Genomic DNA, 22,534 nt, shown 5'->3' on the forward strand with positions numbered 1-22,534 from the left:
TCAGCTCAGTGGTCTGGTAAAACTAAGGTATACTTAACTTTCTCTCTGCATAAATTTCGGTTTTGAGCAATTTCCTCCCATTAATTCATTTTGCATTGATGCAAATCCCTCCCATAGAATCAGAGTATGGCGAAATAATTCAAAACGATAACAAGTAATTGAAGGTAAGAGGTTGCTAATGACTTTTAAATACGTAAGAATAACTAGCGATCCCAACAATATATGAAATATATCTAGTAAAGCCACTTTATTTCAAACGATAAAAGTTACCGTCTAGTTTGTTTTTCGAATGTAGATACAATGAATACCTGAAAAAACGAGCGACAAGCGATGATAACACACCAGAAAGCAACTCATCAAAAGTGACTCAATGATGTTTGTAAAAACAAGAGGTATTGCATAACACAGAGAGGGATTAGAAAGTGAGAAAATAAGTGAGAGTACCACAGAATTATAATCACAACAGGCGAAAGCTGCATTCAGAAGTAATCTTGCAGAGTCATAAGCAACCTTGATGAATCTGTAAAAATGAGTGGACTTAACAAAGGCATAACGGTGGTTGAGGCTGAGTCACGGAAAGGCTTGTATGCACGAAGCCCAATTTAGAAGCAAGAACAGTGTCTGTAACTACGAAAAACATTTGAAAAAAAAATTATTACACAAAAATTAACATTTTACAATTCTACAAGCCACTGCATGAAAATTAAGTTCAAATCATTGAAAATATTAAGAGAAAAGCTGTAACTATCTATAACCTAGAGCTTAAGCGAACTAACCAGCGATCACGATGCAGAGCCAACGCCTGGGTGCACACAGCATCCCGTAATAGGACGTCTAAAGGCGAATAGGGCTTATAGTTCAGGGCTATCAACTAAGAAGCAAAAAGTCCAGAGTGACGTCAGGTCACTTTCTGGCGAGTTCGAGTTGGGAGATTTTTATTTATTTATTTATTTATCTATCTATCTATTTATTTATCTATCTATGTATTTATCCACTTATTTATTTATCTGTTGATTTGCCAGTTGCCTTTGTTCCTCAAGCGTTTTGTTGCTTCCTGCGTTTATTTATGAGCGCCTTCTAATACAAAGCTGATAATTTGACGAACCGAAATGTTGGTGGGCGGGGCTTCTGGAATCCTCTAGCTAGTCGGACGTTCTTATGTTTGTGTTTTTTTACAATTATTTACATATGTTCAAGTGTTTGGGCTTTTTTATATTTATTGACATATGTTCATGTGTTTGTGCTTTTTAACTCTTATTTACATGTGTTCATATGTTTGTGGTTTTTGATATTCATGTATATATATATATATATATATATATATATATATATATATATATATATATATATATATATATATATATAATATATATATATATATATATATATATATATATATATATATACACACACATATGTTCATATGTTTGTGGTTTTACATTTATTAACATACCTTCATATGTTTGTGTGTTTTGAAATTTATTTACATATTCCAGGAGGTGTACATATATCTGCTTATCCTATATTTTCGATAGTGAAATGCCTTTGCATGCTTTTTCCTATACAGTATACATTAGTTTATATACAACCTTTCTCAACTTCAAATGCGTTTTGGTATTCATACAGGACAGGACTTCCAGCTAATCTCTGATAGAGTGCCATTGCTCTCCAGAATCTTTAATTTTAGTTTTCTATAAAAGAAAAATATTGTGCCTGCTTTGTCTGTTCGTCAGCACTTGTTCTGTCAGCCCTCACATCTTAAAAACTACTGAGGCTACAGGGCTGCACATTAGTATGCTGATCATCCACCCTCCAATCACCAAACACAACAAATTGCAGCCCTCTAGCCTCAGTAGTTTTTATTTTATTTTAAGTTAAAGTTAGCCATAACCGTGCTTCCGGCAACGATATAGGATAGGCTACCACCGGGCAGTGGTTAAAGTTTCATGGGCCGAGGCTCATACAGCATTATGCCGAGACCACCGAAAGACAGATCTATTTTCGGTAGCCTTGAATATACGCTGTAGGGGCTGTACAGAAAACTCGATTGCGACGAAGAAACAACGGCGCATTTTTAACTTGTTTCCTTGATCGAACCCTCCTCTCTTCTTTATACTAATCAGTCTCATGTGGAAATCTTATTGACTTCGTAGCCTACTTGAGACTGGCTCCAATAGGTCAACCGGTTTCATTTACAAAATTATTCACAAACCAAACAAGTTCCTGTCACTTCCTTTTACAAGACTGATCATTTTCGTACAAATGCCAATGGACAGTGAAACTAGAGAGCCCTGACGGACACTAGATATAAAATAAGGGAGGGAAATGTGAGGCCAAATCCGTAAGGAACTCCTGAAAGACAATTCACAGGAATCAAGGAAAAACAGAAGCGACAAGAGGTTACCACATTTAGGCAAAATAAAATAAAAAGGATAAAAATATACAGAAATAAATAAACAGCCACCGACATCGAGCAATCCATTTTGCTGATCTTATGTTTGGTAAATGAGGGATGAGGTGGCATGATAGGTGTCACTAGGCCTTCCTCGGACCGATGAACCACAGACGAAGTGAGGCTGGTTTCATCGAAGATATAAACTGCATTAAATTCATTCCTGTGTGTGTGTGTGTGTGTGTGTGTGTGTGTGTGTGTGTGTGGAGGAGGGGAGGGTTTGCGGATAAGCAGAATCGCCAAAAGTAATAAAACAATATTCCAATCATTGCCGGGTCCGCTTGATAAAAGAACTCAAGATGTCGTAGCTAACGAAAAATTTAGTATCTGAGCATCCAAAATGTTGACAGAAGAGAAACGGATAACATCTTCACAGGGCAAAATACAAGAATTACATTGAAAATAGGTAGTAAGTTTTTCTTGAAGAGACTAGACTAGGTTGTGTTTTCAATATAAAAAATCATGAGTGAAGATGGGGGAATTCAATATTCGATGTAAATCACAGACGAAGAATCGGAGATGGAAGAAAATCCTGTGTGTATAATATATATATATATATATATATATATATATATATATATATATATATATATATATATATATATATATATATATATATATATATATATATATATATAAAGTATAAGAGCCCATAAAATCGCCAAAATGTAGAAAATAAATGCTATATTTCAGAGACCAAACTGTCTCTCTCTTCAGGCAAGAGAGAGACAGTTTGGTCTCTGAAATATAGCATTTATTTTCTATATTTTAACGGCTCCTTATATTTGACAGAATTCTGTTTTAACATAAAATATCTCACAGTCATATATATATACGGTATGTATGTATATCAATATATATATATATATATATATATATATATATATATATATATATATATATATATATATATATATATATATATATATATATATATATATATATATATATAAAAAGTATAAGGAGCCCATAAAATCGTTAAAATGTAGAAAATAAATGCTATATTTCAGAGACCAAACTGTCTCTCTCTTCAGGCAAGAGAGAGACAGTTTGGTCTCCGAAATATAGCATTTATTTTCTATATTTTGGCGGCTCCTTATATTTGATAGAATTCTGTTTTAACATAAAATATCTCACAGTCATATATATACGGTATGTATATCAATATATCATATATATATATATATATATATATATATATATATATATATATATATATATATATATATATATATATATATGAAGCTGACTGGAAACGAACATCATCAGTATACAGAATGTAGAGAGGGTAGGTAAGAAAACAGAAATAGAGACCCCAATAGAAAACAAAGTCGGCGCTGACAACAAAATCACTGGATCAAAAGTGAGTAAGAGAGAGAGAGAGAGAGAGAGAGAGAGAGAGAGAGAGAGAGAGAGAGAGAGAGAGAGAGAGAGAGAGAGAGAGAGAGCCAAGCTCTAAGCAGAAATCTTGGCGTGCATATTCTAATGTGAGATTCAGCTGGATATTATTATCATTATTATTCCAAGGGTTATAATAGGAAAACTAACCCAGTACGGGACAAGGCATACAGAAGAAAAGACCAACTACAAACAAGAAACAGCCCAGAAAAGGAATTAAGACAAATAACAAAAAATAAACAAATAAACCGAGATGAAACTCATGAGATCTTACCCAACTCCCGAAGTTCCAGCACTTCACATGAATGATTAAGAGGATCACTCTAGGAAAAGTCCTGTAAAACTGTGTGGTATTGAAGCTTATAAAAAGGTAAGACCGTTATAGTTATCTGCTCATCTGGTACTAGGTGGAGCTTGGCACAGTCTGGGGAGATCTGAATGCAAAGGATGACCGCAAAGCCAAGGAATAATACTAAGATTTGGGATGAGAAAACACAACCTATGATTTTGTCCAACAGTATTTCTGAAAGATATCAAGAGCAACGAGATAAGATTTCCCGATACCTCCAGAACGACAGGAAAGGTCGTCGGCAGAAAACATCATTTTGATTCCAAAGAAAATTTAGATTCAAGATGCAACTGGAAGTGAGAGTTGGGTAAAGTTTCAACTAGTTTAACAGATTAAGCAACAGAAGAACAGTTAGAATGATTACAACAGCCAACCTCCTTTGCAGGTCTCAAAGAAGAAGAATAAGTGCAAGATTCATAGAAAAAATTAGGCAAAAACGACGCCTAAGTACTGGAATTACTTTCTCCGGAAAATACTTATGAATAGTGCCAGACTACAGCCCAGATATAAATCTTGATAATCCTCAAGGAACCGACTGCTCTACCGACTTTACAAGCAGAGAAGGTAAGGAGGGGCTCGTGATTAAAGAGTACAGTAGGAAAGTTTTGAACATATGACCTGAGAGGAGGATTATCCAACTAAAATATAACGATTGAAGTTAGCAGAAAAGTGAAGAAATATGCTACTTGCAGTTGTCGATTAAAGAGTATAGTAGGAAATTTTTGAACATAAGACCTGAGAGAAGAATTATCCAACTAAAATATAAGGATTGAAGTGAGCAGAAAAGTGAAGAAATATTCTATTCGCAGTTGTTGATTAAAGTACAGTAGGAAAGTTATGAACATAAGACCTGAGAGAAGAATTATCCAACTAAAATATAAGGACTGAGGTGAGCAGAAAAGTGAAGAAATATTCTATTTGCAGTTGTCGAGAGCTCTGTGGACGATGAATCGAATGTTTTCAGTGTGTGTGTGTGTGTGTGTGTGTGTGTGGTGTGTGTGTGTGTGGGTGTGTGTGTGTGTGTGTAGAGAGGGGGTTTGAAAAATTTATATGGTTTTATCATATTACAATAAAACATTTCCCTCTTACGTAAAAAGTAAAGTGATTTTAATCAGATTTAAATAAAGCCTAAACAGCAACCAAACGAAAGGCTAAGAATAATTCCCTTTTTATATCGTGTGAGTTTGTTTTTTTTTTTTTTTTTTTTTTTGTCACGAAGAAAATGATGCTAAACCTGCTGAAATTGTGCATAATTCTTTCACCAACATCTTAATTTTCTGTTTGTCTGGGAACATGTTATGTTCTCTTACCTACTTTCATCTGTCTTTCATACAGAAAACCCCTTTCTACAGCCTTGAGTTGTCCATCTTATAATTCTTCCACTGAAGAATCACAGGATTATATTCTAGGGAGGATTAAGAGTGGATTGGTTTGATATGCTGAAACAATTATCACTGTTGTTGCATCTAACCATAAATTGCTACATACATCCGCAAATAAAGCCGATTATAATCTCACACAAAGTGACAAAAACTGATCCAGGAAGAGGAGAGAATACAACATAAAATAGAAAAACAAACACAGAAACACATGGAATACAACCATACAAATAACCACCAAACAGACCGAAGCCTAGACTAAGCCCGGTCAGGATAAAGACAATAAGTCCATACTGATGGATATTGCGATATGTAAATATGGCGTTTAGCTATTAACATGCTTGCTGGCTTTACGTAGGATAAATTATAAATGAATGAACTAAACATGTCATGAATCAGAGTTATTCAAATTGGCTCATTTGTAAATATTAAATAGTTGTGGAACAAAATGGAAAATTAAATACTTTTTCTAACCCCATTTGAAGATCATATATCTGTAGTAACACAATATACAGGTATAAAGTTATGATTATTTTTAATGGAGGCAAACACTTAGCAGAATAACCTCAATTTATAAAGGGTCAAATTTTACTTCTTTTGCTCCTAAAAAAAAAAATAGCATGGACTGGAAGTGGAAATAAGTAACCGTGCATGCAAAGTCACAGAAGTCTTAAAAAGAGGAAACCTTCGCATCATAACATCATTATTTACAAATAACTGTATTGCCAAACTTGGAAAGTCATTGCATGGTAATTCAGAGAATGACGAGGATAAAACCTTGGGAACTATATTTCCACGCCGTTTAGTATTACAATTGCTGGTTCCTACTTACAAATAAGCCCAGTTCTTATTGTCCAATAGATAAGTTTGTTACATCAGTGGTAGTATTTTGTTGACAATGATGCGAAAATCTTAAGAACCATCTGCATTCATTGTCTTTTCAGTTTTATTTTTCAAAACACTGGATAAACATCTTGTTCAAACACGTGAGACTCGAGTTCTCCCAAAAATGAACAGAGTAGATCAAGAGACAGACTATTAAAAAGGTCAATAGCTTCTCTTCCTTTTTCTTGTTTGATCATTTTAATCTTAGACGGGTACATACACTTTCTCTTTAGCGTCAAAATCAAGTCTAACCTGACGTGCCAGTCACCTTCAGCTCTCCTGCACTGAAAGTTTTTTCTACTTCACAAGCCAATTCTACATGTTACCACCAGTCTCCTGTTACATGTGACATATAATAATGGGGAACATTTGCAACATGGCCTCTTTAACCCCATTCCACCATGGAGGAGCGGGCCTCAATTTACGGATCTCAATATCTACACAAGGGGGTGTAATTAATATGTTCCTGAACATGAGCTTTTTCATTTCAATGATCACAGCCACGTTTCACGAGGGGGTGAATTTACTACGGTCTGTCACACACTAAGATCGCTAGGATGGGACGAATAAGAAATTCACGCGGTGCTAAACGTCTCACTGTTACGATAAAAGTATGGGCATAGCAGACCTTACTCAAGTGAAAGTTTTTTAATATATAGCCAAGAGTTTAAAACTAACATAAAAATACATTTGTATTTAGATATTTTCACTGGAAACCTAATAGTTTTCATGTAAACAAAGAGATACGGCATAACGTTTAACCTGCAATGCCAAACCTCAGTTTCCGCGAAACGTGGTCGGCGTTGGGCATTTAGAAGTTTGCTGTTACTTCAGCCAGCCATCTACTCACAGAACTGTCGCGCTCGAGCTGCCATTGTGACAGGACAGTATGGAAAGTCAAAGCGGAAACAACAGAGGAAATGACGGGCCTCACAAAACTAATATATTTTTCGTCGTCTACTAATTGACACCTTACGCGAACTCATCATCTTACCACGCACTCAGAGCCCTTGAAACTTCTTGGTTCGTACCCTGGGACAAATGATGTGGAGAGGAAGTAGGTGTTCAGTGGGTTAAAATTATGACTATAAAATTTAAAAAAAGAAAAAATCTCAACCTTGGTTGTATCAGATCAGATACCGTAGTACGGACACGGACTCCGACGCAGGCGTATGGTCCTTCTGCACATCAATGAACATTCTTCTAAAGTAGTTTAACCGGACCACTCACTAATTTCTGAACTTCAAAGACTGGACAAGGGGATTTACTTCTCAAGTTAAAGGTGAAAATGGAATATGATTACAAAGCCAGGTGAGAAAGATCATAGGCAACGGATGCAATGTAAAAGGCATAAATAGCAATGCAACTGGAGGCAAAATGATTGCTGAGAAACTTTGCAATCACCTACAAGAACGCAATGAACAAATAACTTATCCGTTTCCGTTTCTTTCGTTTATAAAAAAAAATATCTCAAAATTCTTGTAGGTGATTTCTTACTTCTTCCATTCCTCTCGTATGATAAAAAAAATCATGAACATTCACTCTGATTTCTTTATTTTAAATATATGAAAATTATATTGCTCGTATTTAGGTTAAAGGGGCGTATCTCAAAAGGCTACTTGGATACCTGATTGGGATCATGTTATTGTTTTTAATCTGATGTTTTTTGCAACCACTTTTTAGCAAGTATCTTAGTGTGAAACACATTAATTCTTGGAGTTTTCTTACATGAGATATTTTTATTTTTAGGTGTTCGATTACCTGATAAAACTTGAGTTTCTTTCCTTCTTGTCGTACTTTTATCGCTGCAGAGACAACTTCCTAACTTTCAAAGCAAGACTGGATTGTCGTTTGCAGTTGCAATAATGAAATATCTTACGGCAGACATTTAATATAAAAACAAGCTTTTCAAGACTATTCTAATTTCCTTCCTCCTTACTCTGCTGTTTATGTAACCAAAAAATATCAAGGGTGACTTCCAACTTCCAGATGCAAGTAATCTAGGCATTTCTCCATACCTTGACAACATTCAACACAGGAAATTGCTTAACACAAAAACACTCTGGGCTACCCAACATTTAACTGTACATGAAAGCAAGGTAAACGACGATGGCACATAATAAATTCCAAGGCCTTTATCCCCTCTCAACTATGAGTCATAGCCCTTATTGACTTGTCTTATAAAAACTAGTCTAAATCATTACTGAACACCGAATTTTATCCAAATACTCTCCATGGTCGAAATAAGACGTGCAACCAATGACCTTCGAAACTGCAGAAACCTGTACCATAAATTCCTTATGTTTATTTAAGCATCAACATCACATCCTTGCGGTGTCTGTCCTTGTGCCAATCAGGGCTTGAAGACCTCCTCCCGTCGCTGTGTAGCGATGCGACAAATGTGAAAATTTCCGAACCACTTCCCCTTCGACGACAGTCGTGAGACATATAAAAGTTTTATTCTTTTAAATCTCATTTAACGGTACTTGCCGAATCACAGTAGTCTAAAAAATCATAGAATTAACAATTGATTTCTGTTACTGAGCTGAAGTGTTTTGAATTTACTCTAGTAACGAAATTTTATGTACATAATTTCTATTGACAAAAATGGTATATAAACAAGAAACTGGCAAAAATCCTTAAGGAAACCGACGACTTACTTTCTGAAGATATGTATCAACTGACTAGAGGTATAAGTGGTTACTGCATGAAACTGCCTACATAATACGCAATCACAGATGATGAAGCTAAGCCCACGCCATTTTTCTTTATTTTAGCAGACGCTGACACCCCATTTATCGGTGGGCAAACTTATGAGCATAGTCTGGGAGTTACCTAGATCATAGCAAGCATGGGATTTTGAATCTATCTGACATGAGAAGGCTTTGAACTTGAGGCCAGCGCAGTAGCATGTCGCTGGGCATCTCCGTATTTCATTCGTATCCTAAACGAGGACAGACAATTTGGTACCCTCCGGCGTTTAGAACCAAGATGACAATGGTATGAAACTAGCATACACATCCAAACAAAATTTAGTAACAACCAGTTTGCTTACACCTCCTGGAGCATGAACGTAAATACATGCACATACACACACGTACACACACATGTTCACCATTATCGCCCACAAGCGCCGTGTGGCGCAATAGCAACAAGTAGAGAATATATTTTTATAATTTTCAAAACATGGAATCAGCCGCTTCGTGTTATAGCTGAAATTTTTGGGTCAATACGTGAAACGGCTTTTTCATTTGATCATTTCATGAAACTCATAAAATCTTCAGCCATTATTGAGAGGGGCTAGTGTACGGGTAGGTCAACGAGTACCACCAGTCGCTAGTAAAATAAACAAATACATGACAAATCATCCTTCTTTCTCTGCAGCACCATCCTACACTACTCGGCTTCGACAGAGCCTGCAGCACCAACTCTCACTCCTCAACCTACACCTGAGCCTGCAACACCAGCCCTTACCGGCGTGCACCAGTGCTGGCATCACAACTTGCACCCCTAAACGTCTTAAATTGCTTGAAAACAAATTTTTTTTTCTATTAAATTATCTATTCCAGATTTCAGTATTAATCTCTGTCAACGTCGTTCTGTTAGTTCACTCGGAATACTGTATACTCGTACAGTTTTTCCTAATACTGATTACCCTTTGCATTCCGATCTTCCCAGACTATACCATGCACCAAGTAGTACTGAACATATAGTTATCCTAAATTTTGCCTTTTCTTTTGTGGGGTTCTGCAGGGGAGTTTCCTAGAAGCTTTATACCAGATATAACTAAATCATACAGTGATCTTCCGAGTCATGCAGTCGGAGAAACATTCTCACACGAGTCTTGGTTTCGTGGTTGGTTTTATCTTTCGTTTTCGTTATTTCCCTTATATATTTTTGTATTTCTTTTTCCGTCCTGGAATGCTTTCCTTCGTCAGGAATTTGGACTTGCAGCATTCTGCTTTCTCGAATAGGGTTGTTGCTTGGATAATAATAATAATAATAATAATAATAATAATAATAATAATAATAATAATAATAATAATAATAATAATAATAATAACCAAATAAGTACTTGAGAACTGTTTTAAACGTTCTTAACACATTTGTAAATGTAAGTATATTTTACCATACATAAAATGTCTTCGGCCAAGTTGTGTACCGATGGTACCAATTCTTCACCCATTTCACGCAACTGATGAAGATTCTAGATATTTCATGAAATTCTAGATATTTAATGAATACCAAGTGAACAGATATTTCGCGTGCTGCCCAAATGTTCCAGCCAACGCACGAAATAACTTATTATATGTTATGACTATACACACACACACACACCTGTTTACGCTCTCGCGTGTTTGTGCCGTAACACAACTACGTATACAAATAAAAATTTGAATAAACGATTAAACCTAAATGTAGACGAGCAAGTACTTATTCAACCAAAGTAAACTATTCGGGGACACTGGAGCGAAAACCTTACAACAGTTTAAGTACTCACCTATAGTCCCTGGAAACCAAGCACACAGTCGATTCCTCTGGATGTTGATGGAGTCTCCAACACGGATTTCAATATCCTGGACTGGCTGGTGTCCTGGTGGCGAAATATAACAAAGAATATGGTAAAATTCCTCATAAGGCTTAGTAATCATTAATGAATACCCAGTGATCCGAAATTATATACAGCAATGAGCTACACACTTCCACGAGAGGACAATGAATGAATACCTTGTTCAATTATTAAATATGAATAAGAAATCATTTCAATAACTGACTTAAAATTCCAACACTGGGAGAATTAAATTTATATATGCATAACGCAATAACAACTAATTCTGGGTAATTATGAATAAACGCTCCAAGTTAATGCTATTATAATCTATTTATTACCCATTCAATGCAAATGATTTCCTTTCAGCATCAGGCCAAATCAGTCCCCTCCCTGACCTCATTTGTTGTGAATTCCGGTCTATCGGCGATGACAAAGATGTGAATGGTGTCAGTGAGTTGGGTCATTTGCATAAAATAAGCAATTATTATGTGAACTACGTGTCACTTGCATTGGTGAATGAGTTTATACTATTATGAACACCATAAGAATATGCACAGATCTACAATTCATAAATTTATTTGGTTTTTATATTACTATAATAAATAAAAAATCATTCAACTCGAAAGTCATCAAGAATTAAAGATTCGTAAGAAGTAATTCGCCAGCAAGACGAACTAGAGACGAAGTGAATAAATTTCGTGTCCTAATTTCCTCTAAAAAGAGAAATTACTACTTACTCTATTGACCTTTAAGGTCTGATACAAAGAAGCGAAGATTAATGAATTATAAAATTGACACACTAGGAAATGACAAAATGAAAATCTTGAAAAATCCAAAGTTCAAATATTATTTATCTTTCAGTACTAACGCTGACTATATGTAATGGAAGTGAAAGAGCAATGTGGTTTTAATGTAATCTATACGTCTGGGAACCATGAACATTGAGGAGCTCCAACTTATTTGCTGATGTTCAAAAAGTGAAACAGACCATGAAGCTCTATCTAGGCCTACTAATGCCCCAACCATAACTCTTAAGGGTCACTTCGTCTTGCATTAATTCCGTTTCCCTTAACAGATACAGCTTTACATACAAAAGCATAAAAATCAAAATGTAGAACAAAAAATCTGGCTATAAGGGAACAAGAATTAATAAAAAATTATCCTAAGTTTAGCTCAAGTTCCTCACTTGAATATCAAAGTTCACAGCAGCGACACATTCTTTACCAAATGAAGCCGAAGGTTAACAAAACGGCTAAGAAATATGAAACTAGTTCCTTATCAGGTTATACTTCTGAGAACACTTGGCCTAACGCCAAATGATCCGTTGAGGTGGGTAATACAACTGATGTCATTTAGGCAGGTGTGTCTCGTACACTTCAATATTTCAAGCAAAATGAAATTACAAACTATGGGAGAAAATGGACAACGAGAAGTCTCGGATGTTATGCAGAGTCTATTTCTATTAGTAACTTAAAACTGTGGTGCTGGTGTTGTGGATTTATCACAAACTTGAACCACAGGGTGAATCCTGTGAATACCAAAAGATGAATGGTGTAGAGGCATTTAAAAGATATTACTCGGGGAATAGTTTCGTCTACTTATAAAGAAACGCCAGACATCATCTTAGTATTATATCATAAAAAAAAAAAATACTTAAAGATTAATTCCTGCTTTGAATCGTATCTGCTGCTAAAACGAAACCTACTCAGGTAATAATAATAATTAAAAAAAGTCTTTATATATTAAATATATAGATACACACACACACACACACACACACACACATATATATATATATATATATATATATATATATATATATATATCTATATAATATATATATATATATATCTATATATATATATATATATATATATATATATATATATATATATATATATGAGAACAATTTAGCACGAGATAAATATGCTTATTTAAGGATAAGGAATGGAATATAGAATTTTGGCCAAAAGGCCAAGCGCTGGGACCTATGAGGTAATTCAGCGCTGAAATAGAAATTGACAGTAAAAAGGTTTGAAAGGTGTAACAGGAGGAAAACCTCGCAGTTGCACTATGAAACGATTGTTAGGAGAGGGTGGAAAGTAAGATGGAAGAAAGAGAATAATGAAAGGAGGTCCATAAAAGGAATGAAAGGGGTTGCAGCTAGGGGCCGAAGGAACGCTGCAAAGAACTTAAGTAATGTCTACAGTGCACCGCGTGAGTTGCACTGACGGCACTAACCCCCTACGGGAAATAAGATAGATAAGCTCGGCGAAGGATGACAGAGGAAGACAGAAAGAATGGGTTGAACCAAAATGGCAAATTTAAATGATAACAGAAGTATTTAAATGCTCAACGTATAAAGTTAAGTATATCTTAGTTTAACCAGACCACTGAGCTGATTAACAGCTCTCCTAGGGCTGGCCTAGGGATTAGATTTATTTTACGTGGCCGAGAACCAACTGGTTACCTAGCAACGGGACCTTTTTATTGTGGAATCCGAACCACATTATGACGAGAAATGAATTTCTATCACCAGAAATAAATTCCTCTAACTCTCCATTGGCCGGTCGGCGAGTCGAACGCTGGGTCAACAGCGTGCTGGCCAAGAGCTCTACCCACCCTCCAATGAAGAACTACTAATTGCCTAATCGGTTAGAGCGTGTATGCAACCCTACTTTGGATTTTACTAATATCCAAATCCCCAATAAGCAGAAACCCTAATCTAATTCTCTTTACGTGTCTGTGCATCCTTTCAATGCAGAAGCTGATTACATTCACAAAAAAGCATAAATCTAAATACCTGACTAATATAAATCTTTTTGATGTCTTAACGTGAAATTAGTTTATTTATTTTCCAAATACAAATCTCACTAATATCTGGGAAATCGATAACATACTTGTTTAGGTAAAAATATTTTTTGCCATTTATACAATGTTCAGATCAATATTAAAATATAAGAAAAATGAGCTGAACAGATGATAAAGTAAGTCTCTTCTTGCTGTTACTCAAATATTCTTATACTTAATGATGTATCATTTACTGTTCCTGAACAATAATAAATTCTCACAAAAGGACTGTTATTACTCGAACAGACAATTTAGAAAACTACGATAACGCAGCTACAACAAGCTCGCTGTTAACAGGACTTGAGCGGCTAACATTCATACAAAACACAGAGAGGAAAGTAGACTTGCTATGCAGCACTGGTGAACGAAAATACACACAGGCCTTAAACGGTTCAGCAGTTATTGTTGCGCAATGCAAGGTTCGAGTTGCTTGCAACAATGACGAATCCACGCGACGCGGTTGACATTAAATGCAGAGGCCAATGACCCGCGATATGAAGTCAAGGTTACCTGAGGTTACCACGGTAGCTTTAATATTCTCGACGGATTTTAAACCTTCATGAGGGTGTCGCACTTTTTACAAGCTTCTCCTTCGTCACAACTTAAGGGCGAGTAAGGGTATAAATTTAATGCAAACTAATAATTTAATCTTCTTATCTTCATCTAAAATAATGTTCAGTATGGATAAGTAACAGATTTAAGAATGTATTCTGATCTTCAGCTGAAAAATGTTAGTAAGGATAAATAACTGACTTAAGTATGTGCAGAGAACGGATCAAGGCACCTGTTTTTTAAACACTTATCATTTATAAGTTATTGCGGAAAAGTATCTACGTTCTCAACAAAGAACCTTCTGAGTCACTTGACCCAGGGCCAGATGACCCGGGGAAACTGTGTCACCAGATCTCACGTGTAACGGATCCGTCCATAAAGAAATAGGAAGAAAAAACAAATAGTTGCTATTCTGGAGTCGTGCTCGAGTCGTCCTAACGGATCCCTGTACTGGCGAAAAACCGGTTAGCAAGAGGATTCTTTGCGGGCCGATTCCCACTGTGATAGGCTATCCAAAGGGATTCATCATTTTCGCATGAAGGTACGAAAAACAAGTCATTCGCGTTATTTTGATGGACAAACAAAGGATTTCATGTGAATCTCCTGATTACTGCTGATGTGCAATGTTTTCGTAATAATACTTAGATTTTTCGAATTCAAAATGATTACCGGAACGATTAACAATGATCGTTTATAGCTGAACTCGCCATTCAGTGAATGCCAGTATCTGAAAAGTTTCGTGGTTGAATTAAACTGCCGTTAGCAGTTAACGGTCAAAGACAAGGCCGGGTGAAACATTCAAACCGGCCTAAAGGAATGTGAATCATAGGCTTTTTTTTCTCACCAAACATCATCACACACACACACACACACGCATATATACTGTATATGTGTGTGTGTTTCCTTTGCTATGTGGGCTGATCCAGAGAAAAAACACAGTGGTCATTGCTACATTTACTATTTAACTAATAGATAGTGGATGTACACTGTGCGGAAAACTTGCACAACATTATCCACCTAAATATTTACATAGAAACCCCATTAGCAGCAAATAAACCTCCCCCCCCACACACACACTGCACCATTCACCTCTGCCTTGCATACATTCTTGTGCTTCTTGGATATTAGGGCCTTTTCTTTCTAACACCTATTTCACAAAATCTATGAAGGCCTTTTTGGCTAATCCTTTTCTACTCCTTAATAACACACTGGAATTGTCTATCCACTCTTTCATCAATCTATGCCAACCATTTTACTACTTATTCATATCATGTAACTGTCCACAAACGAACAATCTGGACAACGACTTATTTTCTTTAATTTGCATTCAAAATCTAGTTTTCTTCCATAGAGGAGTTTGTCCAAAATCATTCCATACATTACCACCTTGACTTCCATAGGAACTCCAAGTCTCTTCCCGATTATTTGCACACACCTTGCTACCTTCCTTGCTTCACCTGATATGCGACTCGATTCCCTTGCCCTAAAATCATTCACCATATTTACTTCCAAAAACTGGTGTAAATAAGTTGCTTATATTCTTCCACCATTCACTGCTCTAATCTCTTCACTTTCATTTACCTCATCGTCATTCTCACCTATACTACCCTTGAACTAACATATCTATACACTTTTACCATCACCCAGTTCTTCCTGACACTACAAACGTTACCCCTTTCTTGTCTTTATACCTTTTACTTTTATAGCCCAGACACCCACTCTTTACCTCAACCACCGACACTTCCTAGAGCAGCGTTGTACTGCTTCTTACTACTACGGTGTTAGCATTTCTTCGTAAAAAGACCAAACATACATAAGGCGTTGCCCTCAAGGTTCATCCGTCATTTAAGGGAGGGTTCCTCCTCCAGGGGGTTCACAACCCTTCAGTAGGTGATCACAGGTACTGGATACGGCCCATTAGTACTCCAAACACTAGCACTTCATAGAACAGCGGTCTCCTAGTAGTAACGCTTTTAAACCATCGTCGCCATAGCTGCTGTAAATTTGAACTGTGACTGGATCAGTTGAAATCTCAGCACGACCACTCACTACGAAAGTGTCACTCACCACAACAGCCTCTGGTGGTAATCCTAACGACGGTGATCTCATACTCTTGCAAGAGATCGACGACCCACCAGGGGGAAGCCTCCACCAGAGTCTCAGTGCATTTCTGGCCATCGTGCACCGTCGTCAGGTCGCCGTCGTTAGCATTTTCGCCAGTGCCTCCTCTCGCCGTCGAGGACTGGTTCACCGGTTTCTTCCACGCGACGTTCGTGGCTGCAAATACCAAGGATAACATCATTATTGGCAGTTATGACGAAGCGTTGACCGTAACTCAAAAGGAAAAAATCAAATTTACAAAACAGCTGTAATCAGGAATCGTTGAATGAAAGTTTACCCAGATTCCTAAAATGAATATATATATTCTATTTTATCGGAATTTTATAAGTAGTGTGAACAAATCAAAGTTTAGAAAGTCATTCAATAATACAGAAGTTCTAACCAATGAAAATAAGATATAAAAGAGCAGAAAAGCACTTCAACGATTGACGAGTACATTTAGGAGTAAAATAAAATTTTTAGGGAAAGAATCATAATAAATTACTTCTAATGTAAAGAATAAAAAACTTTGCAAGTATGTGAAAGGAAATCTGAGAAAATTTTCCTAAGGGGAAAATCAAGCTTGTACATTGCTTTCATAAGCAGAAAATTATAAAAAAAGAGCGAGTCATTCAGAAACGCTTCGATACCAACCGCAATGAGGCAGCTCTCCGGCCCACTTTCCATCTGCACCGCAAGTAGCAGTTGCGGATCTGAAACAAAATCGTTCCCACATTAGCTTCACTCAAGTAAGTCTTGACAATGTCAGCGATGCATGACAATAAGAAATCAAATTTTTGTTTTCTTTTTTTGTATCCTATAATAGTGATGAATGAAGGGGTCCATGGAGCAACTTGGTTGCTTATGTCCCTCTCCCAAACAAGTGATCAACATACTATAAAAGTGAAGGCTGTTCATTCAGCAGCAAACAGAAACAATCATTTCCGAAACACTGATTACTCATATTATATGCTCAGTCTAACATTAAGCCAGATGAATATGAAGAACAACATCCAATGTGGATTTTGCTACAATATTTTCGGATAGAAAAAGAATAGAACAAGATTTCAATAAGAAAATGCATTTTTACATCAAAAGTGAAGCAAGAGAAGCTTGAAATGTTACAGTCATAACCTTGCTGTATAATTAGCCACCAGTGTATATGGTTTATAATAACCCAAGTCTTATGAAATGGAATGGAAAATAGAGCTTTGGCCAAAGGCCAAGCACTGGGACCTGTGAGGTCATTCAGCGCTGGAAAGGAAATTGAGAATAGGTAGGTCTGAAAGGTGTAACAGGAGGAAAACCTCGCAGTTGAGCTTTGAAATAATGGTTAGGAGAGGTGGATAGCAAGATGGAAGAAAGATAACATGAATGGAGGTACAGTAAAAGGAATGAAGGGGGGTTGCAGCTAGGGGCCGAAGGGACGCTGCAAAGAACCTTTAGTAATGCCTAGAGTGCACCCCGTGAGGTGCACTGACAGCACTATCCCTCTGCGGGGCTCAAGTCTTATGGATGGGTATCATAGACCATCGGACACAGATATACGTAATAGTTACTCATTAGGGCAAAATAATAATTATATCGACCACTAAAATCATTCAATCGAACGTGTCGTCTTCTAAACACATTCCTATCAATATTCACAAGCGTACTTCTGGTGACAATGAATTCAGTCTGTTATAATATACTTATAAATGACAGACCACACCCTTTTACCAGAACTGCATCAAAACATTCAGGGACATGGGACCACCGTGTGAGTGAGAAGTTCACGTGTGACAGAGCACACGAAAATAAAAATTACTTAAACAGATTAAATACGTAATTTCTGTAATGCAAAATATTTCTGAAGGGAGGAACTAGCAAACAAAAAAGTCGAGAGAAAGAAAGGGGGAGAGAGAGAGAGGGCAGAGAGAGAAAGTCGTATTCTTCAGTAAACACCTGACAACACTATCTTATTTGCAGTTTCGGAAGATGGCCACTGATATTTTCACCCGCTAAATGAACTTCTTCCGTGCGTTTTATGTAAACGTATGAGGTTGCTATAAATGGCCGCACCTTCAGCATCTATGACTTAACAGCACTTGATTCCAGCGATTTCACGAGCTTGTGTGCTTTACACTTTTTTCCCCCTTAATTGCGTGGGTGCTCAAGCTTGCATGAAAGTGCTGACAGACGAGTGCGTTTCTTCAATCACATGCATGCGTGCAAAAGCAGACGTGACTGTTATATGCAAGAATATTGACAGTGCTACATTCACAAGACCTGGAGATAAGTATATAAATGTGTATATAAGAGTACTTGAAGGAATAAATTACTGGATAATTAAATCACAAAACAATTTGTGCAAATGGCATCTTTTACGCAACGTTGCATAAACTCTCTCTATTTACATACATGCACACCTGAATATTACACACGCACACACACATTATATATATATATATATATATATATATATATATATATATATATATATATATATATATATATATATATATATATATATATATATATATAAGCGCATGCTGGTCCCATTAGCAATTCCACCCTGGTTGCAGTATATAACAGTCGAATAGCCACTAGATATATAATTCTTTGCTATGTTACATGTAATACACTAGGGATGTTTGCTTGAGAATTTTACCAACTTGCTTTCCAGATGCAATTTTCCCTCCAAAACACCTACATAATACCTTCGAGGGGTTCTTATCCAGTAGGTCAACTGATGAGGGATTCCCTGTTCCTTTCAATGTTTTCAAGGGTCCTTCCTTCTATTTTATGTGCTGCTCACCATTATGACATTTCTGCTCCTAATCATATTCTCATTAGCGGTAAACTACATGTCCGGCTCTTGTTTAGCAGCAGAAAGCCAAGATACCTAAAAAATTGTGTCGCTTAACACCACATTATCAAATTCCAGTCATCGGAAACAACCGAGGATTCAATTTGTATTTTCTTTGTACCTGGACATCGATTGCGTCATGCTGAGTGACACGAGGTGATAATTCCTTGAAATAGTGTTAACGTGAACTGAGGCAGAATTTCTTCCTATGAAGAGCACAGACTGATTACCACTCCAATGCTAACACGCTAGCTATAACATATGCAGAAAGGAACCTATGGCCCAGCTATGGGCTAGACCGGCTAAGACCGCAGTCGATTCTTTCAAATTTCCGAGGAAACGCTTTCTAAACTCTTATCGGGAGGGAAAGGTCAGAGTACTTCATGACTCACATTCTCTAATGAACGTTTGAATGACAAGTAGAGGTCCAGCTAACGTTCGAATAGGCGTATCTATATGGGACCGTTCATAAACGAATACTTGTAATAATTTAGTTACTATTCAACGACCCACGATAATTGCTGGGATAACAACATAAGAAAGAAACCAAAATAATACTAGAAAATTGCACAACTGCCCTTGCTCTAACGGAGTTCGAAGACGTTGAGTAATCACAAAAAGATCCAGAAAATTAACTATCGAACACACGGTGGTTAATCATCGGATCAAAGCGTCTGACGTCGTTCTTAACCGTTTAAAACGGTTTCTGACCCGTAGGAGAGGGGAGATCGTGGCTCTCGCGCCATATTCATATAAGCAATGAGTTCTCTACGACTATACCTGAAACCACTAGTTTATTCATACAAGAATAAACATATATATATATATATATATATATATATATATATATATATATATATATATATATATATATATATATATATATATATACAATATGTATATACATACATACACACACACATATATATACATATTATATATATGTTTTACTACTCTAATACACGTTTTCCTTTAAGGTAAAACTTTTAATCATTCTCGACTAGTTATCTTTCAATACTATACACCCTATACATCCTCCACACTGCTTTTTCAGAGTCCATACATGTCACATATAGAGTTTTCCCTTTACTTTCAAACTTCACTCACAACTGTTTTATAGCAACCACTGGATCAACACACACACTCTTCCTTGTATAACTCACACTGTGCTTCCTCTATCAGCCTTTCTGTCCCTATCCTCTTTATAAAACGCTCTTTCTCTTCACTTGGATATCATTTTTAATTCAGCAGTTGCAGCACCAGCGTTGCATGAATTGTCGTCTCGTTTTTCTCTAGAGCCGCTTCTAAGGAAAAACGACTTAGAGAGAAAGAGAGAGAGATAATTTTGTTTTCAATATCTAACTTATTGCTTGCAGCAATAAAACAAATGCATTCAAGCGAAATCCTTATAATTTATATATATATATATGTATATATATATATACACATAAATATATACATATATATTATATATATACATATATAGATACATATTTTATATGTTATATATATATACATATATACATATAAGTATATATGCGCGATTTTGGCTATGCGTTATAGACAATACCTGATTTAATTACACAAAATAGTCAGAGAAGTTCCCACGGGAATAAGAATTTAATGATGTAATACTCTATGGTCCCTAAAACCGAATGACAATCACATTCACGCATTTAATTCAAGGACGAATTACTAGAGATTTTGAAGTGGCGCTCAAAAAGACGACGTTAGTCTATTGTTTCCATCTTAAGGGAAATACGAAACGAGCGGAAATAAAGCGTAATCGCCGTCGTTTTTCTTGGGAATTTTACCGTCAGCCTTGGCAGTGAGCGCACCGGGTCAAGGCTCGCTGGCCATTATGTGAAAAATTATACATAAGAAAGCAATCACAGGAAACAGAAAAATAAGGAAAGGGTAATACACTTCTGCAACCTGGCAGTGAACTAAGAAACTATATACGCACAGCGGATTTTTCATTTATATATATATATACATATGTATGTACATATATATATATATATATATATATATGCATATACATATACATATATGTATTTATATATATATATATATATATATATATATATATATATATATATATATATATATATAAAAATATAAATGTGTATATATTTATATATGTAAATATGTAAATTAATATATATATATATATATATATATATATATATATATATATATATATATATATATATATATATATGTGTATATATATAATTTTGATTTCTTGAGAATGACCACTAAAATGCTTGTTGACTTTTTAAAATATTCTGATAAAAAACAAAAAAGGCTCATATGACCTATCTAATACATTTCATCATCAGATTACTAGAAAAACATTCAGCATAGAAACTGAAACGATAAACATTTTAGCAAAAAACGAGGGAAATGTTTATGGATTAAAATATGGAAAACGATCCAAAGCCCATTATGAGACTGCAGTCAAAGCAGAAAACTTCATCAAGCCAAATAAAGTATAACTTCTTGAAGTTGCGTTTTCAAATTCTAATTTCAATAATTTGCAAGACAAAATTAGGATCTTTCCTAGATAGTGAACCCCAAAGGTTTTAACCCGGTATGTATCCACCTTCGAGGCGTGTTTAATAAAAGCCCGTTGGAGGCTACCGTAAAAACATAAACAAAAGACTGTAAATATCACAAGGATACATACACATACATACATACCCCCAAGAAATATTAGTCCCAGATAACGACCCCCGAAAAGCCTTGGGGGTCACTGTCTAGGAAAGATCCCAGAATTGGATATCTAACACTGACACGTACATTACAAGGTGTCACCTGAAGTATGCTCATCAAAGGAATAAACATCCTTAAAAATACGGCCTTGAAATGCAATGCTGGCATCCGGCAGAAGACACCATGGGGAGTTAATTATCGTACATCTTCAAAGGAAGCATATCGTCCTAGGTGAGATGCCACGAAGAAGATGAAGAGGAAAACCACGAATGAATAAAAAAAAAAAAGACAAGCGACTGATTTAAGAAAGGATGTTTTCAAGGACATCTTTTGACGTATCCGTTGCGCAACACATCCTCTCGTATTTTTTTTTATCGACGAGGGAAACAACTCATTTCCCCTAAGTGAAAATGTGTATGTTAAGGAGTTCCTAACCTGATTCACATACAGG

General features: G+C 36.0%; 1 protein-coding gene across 1 annotated transcript in view; it reads right to left on the reverse strand.

Annotated features, from left to right (window-relative positions):
* fw (furrowed) overlaps window positions 1-22,534 on the reverse strand; it is a 158,853-nt gene that overhangs the window by 35,749 nt on the left and 100,570 nt on the right. The window contains exons 3-5 of the mRNA XM_067098672.1: window positions 17,172-17,230; window positions 16,485-16,694; window positions 10,965-11,057 (exon numbers count right to left, since the gene is read on the reverse strand). Coding sequence (XP_066954773.1) covers window positions 10,965-11,057; window positions 16,485-16,694; window positions 17,172-17,230 — 362 coding nt within the window. The remainder of the gene's footprint in view (window positions 1-10,964; window positions 11,058-16,484; window positions 16,695-17,171; window positions 17,231-22,534) is intronic.

The sequence above is a fragment of the Macrobrachium rosenbergii genome, chromosome 4, assembly GCF_040412425.1.
Source record: "Macrobrachium rosenbergii isolate ZJJX-2024 chromosome 4, ASM4041242v1, whole genome shotgun sequence".
NCBI lineage: Eukaryota > Metazoa > Arthropoda > Malacostraca > Decapoda > Palaemonidae > Macrobrachium > Macrobrachium rosenbergii.